The sequence below is a fragment of the Chrysochloris asiatica genome, unplaced genomic scaffold, assembly GCF_000296735.1.
Source record: "Chrysochloris asiatica unplaced genomic scaffold, ChrAsi1.0 scaffold00149, whole genome shotgun sequence".
Taxonomy (NCBI): domain Eukaryota; kingdom Metazoa; phylum Chordata; class Mammalia; order Afrosoricida; family Chrysochloridae; genus Chrysochloris; species Chrysochloris asiatica.
This window is the reverse complement of record NW_006408667.1, coordinates 3,283,487-3,294,482: the sequence shown is the minus strand read 5'-3', so window position 1 is coordinate 3,294,482 and position 10,996 is coordinate 3,283,487. Positions and strand designations below refer to the sequence as shown.

The 10,996-nt window shown below is 34.2% G+C and overlaps 1 protein-coding gene across 5 annotated transcripts in view; it reads left to right on the top strand.

Moving 5' to 3' along the window:
- Positions 1 to 10,209, top strand: part of ATP2B1 (ATPase, Ca++ transporting, plasma membrane 1) — a 77,804-nt gene extending 67,595 nt beyond the window's left edge. For 3 of the 5 annotated variants that reach the window (XM_006870715.1, XM_006870714.1, XM_006870712.1), the window contains one exon: positions 7,008 to 7,319. In XM_006870715.1, the coding sequence (XP_006870777.1) occupies positions 7,008 to 7,319 (312 nt within the window). Of the gene's footprint in view, positions 1 to 7,007 lie in introns of all 5 variants that reach the window. The other 2 variants (XM_006870713.1, XM_006870716.1) reach the window with 1 other exon arrangement.
- Positions 10,210 to 10,996: the final 787 nt, after the last annotated feature.

Below are 10,996 nucleotides of genomic sequence, written 5' to 3'. Positions count from 1 at the left end.
ATAGATAGATAGATAGATAGATAGATAGATAGATAGATAGATAGATAGATAGATAGATAGATAGATAGATAGATATAGATAGATAGATAGATATCTATATAGATATCTATATATCTTATGGTTAATTGTTCTAAGGAGTGCCCCTGATGTTGCTGTTTACCGAATCGGCCTAACAATTGGTTGAAAGTTGAACCATGGAGTACATTCAGTTTCAGGCTGAAAGGATGCCTAAAGGCCTTAATTTAGAAGGGTTCTGTCAGTCTCTGCATAGTAGTAAGCCTAGTCTTTTTTTATGATTTTAAGTTTTGTTCCACATTTTTCTCCTACTCTGTCCAGGACCTCCTATTGTGATCCCTTTTTGATCAGTCAGCAGTCGTGGACTAGCACCATCTAGTTTTCTTCTAGTCTCAGGGTCATGGAGGCTGAGGTTCATGTGATTCATTGGTCCTTTGGACCAATTGTTTCCATGGGTCTTTAATTTTCTTCTTCATTCTTCCTTGCTCTGAATGGGGAGCAATCAGTAGCTGCCCCTTGGATGACCACTCACAGGTTTTTAAGAGCTCTGTCACTATTCACCAGGGCAGGATGTAGAACATTGTCTGTTTGGACTATATTATACAGAGTTACCTTGGTGCCCCCTGAGACTGTGGTTTTGAGACCCCAAAACCAATGACTCATTTCCTTAAGGTATTTGGTTATGGGTATGAAATTTTCCTAACTTTTGTCTTCTTTGTGCTCTACTATAATTGGTGGTTGTGTGCTCTACTAGCTTCATGTCTTGGTGTGACACGCACAAAGCCGGCACTTCAAATCCACCAGCCACTCCTCGGAAACCCTGTACAGGGTCCCTGTGAATCAGCACCAACTCAGTAGCACTTAACAACAACAACATTAGCTTCGTGTTTAACTTTTTTGATGAAGCAATGTTTTAAATAATTGACTCATTTCTTTTTTACTTGTGACTATCTTACATATATACACACTTTTGCTATACTGTTTTTCATCTCATTATATTCTTGATTTTATCTTGATATTACATTAATCACAAACTCTTCAAAAAGAGAGAAACACACACACACATGTGCAAATAGGCCCCAGGCTATTTCCTACATAGCTGTGTATGAAAATCTTGAGTTGCCAGGATATGAGGCCAGAGACATAGCATGGAAAAGTAAGTTTAGGCCAAACTGATGCAAACCTAATTAAGATCTGTTGTCCTGGGAAGCTAGCGCTCCTTTCCTAACATTAAAAACAAACTTTAGAGAATGGCAATGAAAGGTTTGTAGGTATTTCTTCAAGGCTTGAGATGTTACTTCTTTAATCTGTATTCTGGGTTCTTAGAAAATGAAGAGGTATGCAAGGACTATATTATATATATTGAATACAAGATAATTATTAAGTTATAGTGATTTGAGTTGCTATTACAATACATTTTACTTTCAACCTTGCTGGTAGTGCATTTTTGTTGTTGTTGTTAAGTGCCGCCGAGCTGGTTCTGACCCACAGCAACCCTGTATAGGGTTTTCGAGGAGCGACTGGTGAGTTTGAACTGCCGACCTTGTGGTCGAGTATTACCCTCCAGCACCACCCCAGGACTCCAGTGTGTTGTTAAATAGTACAAACATCAGTCTATATATAGAATGAGTGAGTAATGTTAATAAGTTGATGAACGGCTTAGTCCTAACTATGTTCTTGTCCTAATATCTGAGGATGTCAGATTTCTTTGTTAATGAAGTTCTTGATATTGAAAGAAATAATTACCATTTTAACTGCATCAATTACTAGGGTTGAAACCACTCATGAAAGGTGATCTTTTTCCCTCTCATTTATTATTCAGATTTTTACTATGAAAGGTCTTTGAGAGAACATTCTATGGTTTTCTTTATTCATAAGCTATTATTCTAATATCAGCTGTCACCTATAGTAGATTATTTTGTTGGATCAGCAGCTAGCTAAGCCTGCCTGGGAGACAAATTAAGAGATTCATCTAGGTGCGCATGGCTTTGTTCCAATAAACATTTTTTTTTTCCAAAGTCAGTGTTGGGGGCCAGGTTTGATCCAGAATTGAATGAGAACATAAGTATACTCTCTATCATACGTTTGGCACTACATAGGCAAAGTTAAATCGTTGTGACAGAGACTTTAATATTGTGGCTGTTAAGTGTTGTTGAGTCAGTTCTGATTCATGGAGAACCATGTATAAGGCTTCCAAGGAGTGACTGGTGAGTTTGAACTTTGCAGTTCAAACTGACCTTGCAGTCCAGTATTTATCCTACAGCACCACACCAGAACTATAATATAAGTCTAAAATATACCTAGCTGTGTATAGGAAGAAATTACTGACCCCTGTTTCAGAGAATTTAAACAGTACACATGTCAGAGGTGGATCTCACTTTTAAGAAAATTTGACAAGCAAATACCCAACTTTGAAAAATTACCTACTTTTTCTTTCTTGTTTCAAAGCATCTTTTGCTTTGCCAATGCAATTGTTTTAGTTAGTACATATAGTAAAAAAGTAATGATGAGAACATATTTTCAAAACAGGCAAGCTGTTGTTTTAAGTCAGATGTATCAGCTAGTGATAAAAATAGTTTAGTAATTTAGAGCTGTTTCTTTTTAACACCATATTTTGGTCAGTTTATTGTTGTTCCTGTCTATTCCTGGTGTGGCGCTGTAGGATAAGCGTTGTACTGCTAACCACAGGGTAGATAGTTCAAACCCACCAGCTGCTTCTATACAGGGTCACTATGAGTCAGAACCAACTTGAAAATTAGGATAGTGTTTAGTAAACAGATGGTTTTGCAAGGTACATGACTTGGTTTTGATTTATTATAATTACCTAATGATTATAATAAGCACTTCAATTTTATTCGTTTGCTACATATTCTTCATATATGCTTCCCTCATAGTTTTTTGGTATTGAATAATTTAGATGCTGAAATTTTCTCAACAGATGGATTAATTGAATTGTTATTTTAAGAGTCATATTGATAATGGTTTATCTCAATAGATATTAAAGAAATTAAGTCAAAGGAATAAAATAAATGTAAGACTTGAATTGTCAAGAATGGGTAGTCAGGGTTACTTCTTAACATTTCCCTTAAACTGAATTTAATAAGGTATTGGTATAGTTTCCTATCTGCTTAAGGTATCATGAACACAATTACTTGTCTTTGGAGCTGTTACTTAAATCATGAGAATTTTACATAGAGAAAAAATAATAAAAATCAGTAGCGTATAAACTAATTCAGTGTTATATCTGAGATTGAGAATGTTTGCTTATTTCTATTCTTATATGTTGAAAGTATAAGGAATCTGGTTCATTGACAATGGATTACTGTAGATTTCATTGTATGCATCTAATGTGGAACTGTTCTTTGAAAATTGTATTGCTTTAGAACATTGCTAAGCTGTCTGTACTGTACTGATGCCAACTGCCAGTTAGCATGAGGCTTAAAGTTAAAGGAAAGACGCATTAACCTTAATCTTATGAGATATTTCACTCTATTAAATAAATGTTCATATAATCATATGTTCTAGTCTTATATTGACTTCCCAGGAACCTGAGATTGAAAGTCCAGAAACCTTAGTCCTAAGACTCTAACACGAATTAGGAGTGACTTTGACAAGTTACTCATCCATCCTCCTTGTTGCTAAGTTTGCTCATTTATGAAGTGATTAGAATAAAGTCTCTCTTGTGTCCTTTGAAGCTCTAGAGTTCTAGGACAATTTGTTTTGTTTTGTTTTCCTGATAGGAAAAATTCTTACTAGATTTAGAAATTTGAGGTATAAAGGAATTTAATCTGTTTTCACCAGCCATGGTAGGAGTATATGTGTATATACACAGACTTACTGCCCTCACTTGCTCACTTTTTACATCTTGCTTCTCAGAGCTTTGTGAACTACCAAAGCTGTAACATGAGCTCATACCACTCCTGAGCTTTTAGATGTTATTACTTCTGTGTTCTGCAGCTGCTACAAATTTAGCATGTTCAGAAAATGCACTTGTTTCCTCCTCCCCTCTGCCCAGACTGATAAACCAAAATAAAAAAACAGAAATGATGGGAAACCTATTTTTCTAGAGTTCCAGATACCTAGTCAAGTAAGTAACCTAATCTTCAAGAACTCTCATCACCAATCAAGTGTGTTACCTGTTCTACTTCTTGAATCTCCAGTTTGTAGTCACCTTCATTCCTCCTGATCATTGACACCCAACAGGTTGTTTTTGTTTTCAGGAGGTTATGTTTTACTTTTTAAACTTGACAGTTGATTGAGGAAAGTAGGAATATTGCTAAGTATTCATGTATAAAATGTGAGTTTCAGCATTTCATAATACATGCATAATTATAACAGTATATTTAGCAAGTGCTGTTTACATACCATATGTAAAACACATTGCATCGCAGTAAAGGAGGAACATGAGCAATAAAAGAAATAGAGTACGTACTTGCTGTTATTAGTCTTCTCAAATTAAGGAAGTAAAAACACATGACTCTGGAGTGTGGTGGCTCCATAGGATAAGGACTGTGAACCCCAAGGTTGCTAGTTCAAGCCCACCATCACTTCACGGAGGAAGATGAGGTTTTCTCTTCCCACTAAAGATTTTAAAAGACTCAGAAATCCTATACAAGGTCACTGTGAGTCAAAACATACTCCATGGCACTAACAACCGCAACAACAAACACACGCTTAAGAGTATAATTAAAGAATGTTGTTGTTAAGTGCCATAGAGTTAGTTCCAACTCATTGCGACCCTATATAGGGTTTCTGAGGAGCAGCTAGTAGGTTTGAACCACATACCTTGTAGATTGCATGTCAGTGCTAATCCTACAGCACTATACCAGGAGTCCATAATTATATAATTGTTTTTAAGTGCCATCAAGTTGTTTCTGACCCATAGTGACCCTGTTTACAGCTTCCAAGGAGCTTGAACTGCCGACCTTGAAGTTCAGAGCGATTTTGCAATCTAGTGCATTAACTCACAACGCCACACCAGCACTCATAATTATATAATAGCCTGTGATAAAATAGCAAGATAATAACTTAAAGTAACTTAAAAGTGGATGCTTGCTGCTCAAAGTATCCCTATCAGCAAGGTCAGAGACTTGTTAGAAATGTTATCCCAGGCAACACAGATACCCATTAAACTCCATGAAGACCTGCTATTCGTATTTTATGAAGTGCTTGTGGGCCAAATGACTCTATAAACTAAGTATTGGACTATAAACCACAAGGTCAGCGGTTCGAGTTCACCAGCTACTTCACTGGCGAAAGATGATGCTTTCTGCTCCCAAAAATACTTAAAACTTAGGAAACCTTATACAAGATCATTATGAGTCGGGACTGACTTGACAGAAATTAACAATTATGAGCCAACACTAAGTCTACATGTATTAACTAGTTTCATCTCCTAATAGCCCTGAACTTTAAAATGTCATTTCGCATTTTAAAGTTCAGTAAGCCTGAGAGGTTTATGTAGTTTGTCCAGGGTCCCTCAGCTAGAAAGTGTCAGCTGGAATTCACACCCAGACATTTTAGCTCTGCCATCCTCACTCAATTCTGATGCCATCCTCTATATGTGAAGGGCTAAGTGAAAATGGACTAAACGAGATGGATTGGCCAAGTGGCAGCATCGATGGACTCAAGCGTAGCAACAATAGTGAGGCTGGCCCAGGATCGGGCAGTGTTTCGTCTGCTGTACATAAGGTCACTATTAGCCGGTACCAACTCGATGGCACCTAACAACAACATTTGATAAACCAGGGAAGACTTTTTAAAAACATCTAGAGATTAGTTATTAAAACTCTTCTTTATTTTTTAAATAGTATACTGAAATAAATTTGATATTTGTCTTCTGAGACCATTTTATGTGTGTAACATTTTTTTTCCCTTGAATGTCAGAAGTGTTAATTATATCTCTTAAAAAAAGTAAACGATCGCTCAATTCACAATAAAAACTTTTTTAAAAAATTTTAAAGGGTAAATAATGTCTTATTAGAAAATTCATTTGAATCAAAGTAAAAGCAAACATTGTATTTTAGTTGAAATATAGTAGATACATCACTGTTTAGATTTTTTTTTTTTTAAGTCTTTAAATGAAACTGGAGTAACCAGATTTAATGTTACTGTTTGTCATAATGTTTTTAAGTTTGATTTCACATTAACTTCTTTTCATGCATACAGTGAACTCTGGGAAAGAAGGTGTTAGCAATCGTTGAGGTGTATGTTTAAAGATGAAAATATTAGAAAACTGTGTTGTTTGAGGAAATTTTTTCATAAAAACATCCCAGGATGTTTTTTGCTTTTGTTGTTTTTTTAAATCTTTCTAGTGCTCTATAGTATGCAAAATGACTTAAGTTATAATTGATTTTAGAAAAGAGAAAAAAACTACAAATGGCATATACTCAAATATTTATAGCTGTTTAATGGCATTTTATAGGTATTTATTTGGGCCTTTTGTCTTTATTTTCATTTTTTATTAAGGGAAAGGTGGGTAGATGTCAGTTCATTGTGGCATTCAGCTTATATCTGCTTGGCTTCTTCATAGTCGGTGACACCCTAATTCCTAGCATGATAAATAGTAACCCCTTTGTGCTTGACTTTGTTTAACTTAATTGAGTTGTTTTCAAGAATATTATTTTTGTTTTTTAAATCAACTTAGCTTGTGTATGGTTAAGTTTTTGTTTTGTTTGTTTTGTGTTTGATTTTATTTCTTAGGGAAAAAAACTATAAAATGGCTATTAAATTTTTAGCTAGTAACAATGAGGTTGACTTAGTATTACTTTAAATTCTACACCTCTTGATTCTTAGAGTATGTGGTTTTGTTGTTCTGTAGTGTCCTACTAAAATATTTTTTTTACAGTGTATTGCAAGTGCCACTGCATTACATGCAAATATGATTCACTCATACCTAGCTGTTTGTGGATTCAAACTCATAAATAAACCATTATTTTTTAAGTTAAGTTAGTAATGTACTGATACATGTTTGTGTTTTCTGATATTTACAGATTCGAGTGGTGAATGCATTTCGTAGTTCTTTATATGAAGGGTTAGAAAAACCGGAATCAAGAAGTTCGATTCACAACTTTATGTCACATCCTGAGTTTAGGATAGAAGATTCAGAGCCTCATATCCCCCTTATTGATGACACTGATGCTGAAGATGATGCTCCTACAAAACGTAACCCCAGTCCTCCACCCTCTCCCAACAAAAATAACAATGCTGTTGACAGCGGAATTCACCTTACAATAGAAATGAACAAGTCTGCTACCTCTTCATCCCCAGGAAGCCCACTACATAGTTTGGAAACATCACTCTGATTGTAAGCTGAATGTTAACATACTAGCTGCATTGTAAAGAAACAAATTGAAACTGGGTCTTTTTACATATTGTGACAGACAAGATAACATTCTTGTCTTTGGACTTCAACAGAAGACACACTTGTACGAATGTAGATTTATTTTTTTAAAAAAAAAAAGCAAAGCTTTCTGCCAGACTGAGGGTGCTTTTTGGGGGGTGGGAGAAATGAACTGACAGATAAACAGTAACTCAGCATAAGTGACCTGTGGATCATCGGTAGTACCTAAGAATGGTCCTGAGCAGTATATTAACGCTTTAGTCTATCTCAGTCCTTGGTGGGAGTGAGGGAGGAAAGCTGGGCAAGGCAAAAGAGTCCTGGATCATTGAATTGATAACTTTAATTTCTGCTGTTGGCTGTTAATAATTTGGATTATTTATGTTTATAAATGATACAGATCTGTTTACAAGGTTTGTAGATACTTTTTTTGTTCCTGTTCATAGATGGGAAGCTTCCTTATAACTGATGCAGAGAAAAATTAATCCTTCAAATACTGCTGTATTTTCAGGAGAAAAAAAGGGGGGGGGGGTTTCTATTGAAACTGTACTAAATTTTTGCCTACCATTTACTTTGTTAAATATTGTAGATAATTGCTAATACTAATAGCCAAATAGATAACACTAATGCTTTGTTTAAAAAAAACAAAAACAAAACATTTGAACAAAAAAACATGAGCAGTGGTGTTCTCATGAAGTTATGGCATCTGTCCTAATTAGTTTCTTAAATACATTTACTACTTAATGGTTTTGAAACAACTGTTTAATTTTTAAAAATTTTGAAAAACTTGCTAATAACCTTTTGTTCAGAATTTAGTAGATTGTTTAATGCGGGACATCAACTACATAATGAGAAATGCTTGAAATGCTTTTGTTATTTCAGGCAAATCAAATTAAATCAAACTATCAAACTACAAGAGAACCTTAGTCCTTTCTGTTTTTGTCTAAAAATGTTAGTTCAGTGATGTCTTAGTGAACTGTGAGTGAACTGTGTTGATTTTTCTAATAAACCCTTAGAAACCTTCATACAGCATGAGGGCTGTTGGCATTTTGAAAAAGGTTAATAAGTAGAGCACATATGTTTTCCTTTTGTTTTTGAAACTTGTTTGTAAACATAAATAAATATGCCCTTTTATTAAATAAATACACGGCAATGTTTTCTTAAAAGAAATTTCAGCTTCTTTACTCAATTCTGCATATATATATGGTATATCAGTCTTTTCTCTTAAGCCACGATTGAAATAACTTTCAAGATGGTAACAGCCCTATGAAGTACTACTATAATAACTTGATGATATCTAATATAGATGATATTAAGGACATTATTGCAATTTTGCCCTTTGAGTTGCTCTTCATAGGTTTAGTTTTGTTTAAAATAGTCTCACAGTTTAAAAAAAAAAAAATTACTGATGACAACCATTGTCTCGAAACATTTATTTTAATTCTTAAGTGGCCAAATAACAGGTAAAATGAGATTATTTGAAAAAGTCCTAAAAAGATATAGTTAGATTTTAAAATAAACCGTATGCCGATCTCTAAACCAATTGTATTGCTTAGCTATTTCTTTCCTTTGTCTGCCTACCTTCTTTTTGCCTTTGTCTTTACCCTTTAGGAACTGATAATATGTTAGGGTCCAGGTTTCACCAGGCTAACATAAAGTTTACGAGGACTACTACAGCGTCTAAAAGTAGTGACCCAGCAAAGAAACACTTAGTTGATGGTGCTTGATATTTTTGGTGGGTGGGGGAGAATCTCTCCAACAATCCTTTGCAGTAATCCCCTGCAAGTCTTAAAAACACATTGGCTCTGTCAGCATTTGTAACTGTACATTTCTCATCAGGTAATTATAGCAAATCCATGTATAAAGAAGTAGCATGATATGCTGAAAAGGCATACTAGACTAGGAGTCAAGACTTGGTTTCTAGTCCTGGTTTTGCTATTAACTTGCTGCATGACCTTGGGAAAATAATTTACCCTAAATGAGAGTGGTGGACTAGACTATCTTGAAGACCCTTTCAACTCTAAAACTTAACCCTATCAACTGGAGAGCCTATAAGGCATAGGGAATAGAGAAAAGGGAAATGTTTCAGTTTTACTTTTTATCTTGGTTATGCTTAAATATGAATGTAAGTATCAAAGACTTAGAAGTGCATGTGCTTTGAAGGATTTGTATTGAGCTTTTTCAGTATTCATTTTTCAACTCAAGGCAATGGCTTTTCACACCAACTCTAATCCATAAACGGATCTTAACAACATCCATGAAGTAGTAGCAAGACATGCCTAGTGTGTATTTCTCTCTTTGAGACACTGTAATTTCTACCAGAAATTTCCAGAGCATTATGTAAGTAGAAAAAAATGCAAGCAAGTTGTTAAAAGATCTTGGATCAGCATCTGTAACTCAATCACTTTTTCTCTTTTATCCTCTAACCAAAAAATTGTTTAATTTTGCATCCCAAATGTTTTTAATCTTTGTATATTTTTTAAAATCCTTTTCTCGTCATCATTGCCTTTTTTGTGGTTGTAAATAGACTTACTTGCACTTTGAAGATGAGTTACTCCTTGTCATCTTAAAAATATGTGATACGGTAATTTTCATAACAGATGTCAGTTTTGAACCAAGAAATGGTGATTTGTTTATAAGAAAAAAAAAAAAAAAAACTGGCTTCATTTCTGTGAAATTGCTCTTTGAAAATTTCTTTTTACACGTGTAAGCCAACTGAGGTACCGTGATGGTGTTGATTTCTTTAAATGATGCTTACCATCTATTTTAGCCACTGAGCCTTTTATTATTTGTCTATTTGTAAAGTTTATTTGTCTTAACTCATTTAATAAATATACTGTTTATCTGTTTCTGAATGGGGACTGAACTTTTTGAATATTGACATTAATTTTAACGTCATAACTTGAAATTACTATTTTTACTTGAAATTTTAAAAATCTGATACATTCTATAATGTACTTGAAATGTTATGGTTGTGTTACAGTGAATCAGTGTTCTAACATGCATGGTCTTGCCTCCAAAATTAAAGTGGTTACACAGTCCCTGCTTTTCCACCATTTTCAACCCTTGTAGCAAAACAGATCCTTACCACAGCCTGTGCGAGTGTAATATTATGATTTCAGGACAGACTGTTATTTTATAGTAACACTAAGACATATTTGCTCATTAACTAATACAAACATGACAATAGCAATGATCTGAACTCATTGGTAAAAATTAAGACAACTTCATTGTTTTTACTAAAAAATTATTGTTCAAATACTGGGTAAACTTAAAATGATTCTGTATATCCCATTTCTCATTTGGATTATTAACAAATGATTGATTATATGTATCATTTACAACATGAAAGATAATTTTCATTTTGTCAAATTGAGTTTTATGTAAGTATAATGTATAGGGTTCAAATTGTACGTTAAGTTCCATTTGTAAAAAAAGTTAAGTGGATAAGAAAAGGGAGTTTTTCATGCCTTTGTTTACTGATATTTTTCCTCTTGTCTTTAAAGAGTTCTGGTCATATATTGAATTTGCCTTTCATTTAGCCTCAATTACTGTAAGATTCTTATGCCCAAACCCCATGTCTTTTTAAATAACTGTACTTCTTTATAGACGTCAAAGATACTTTTGTTAGCATAATTATGC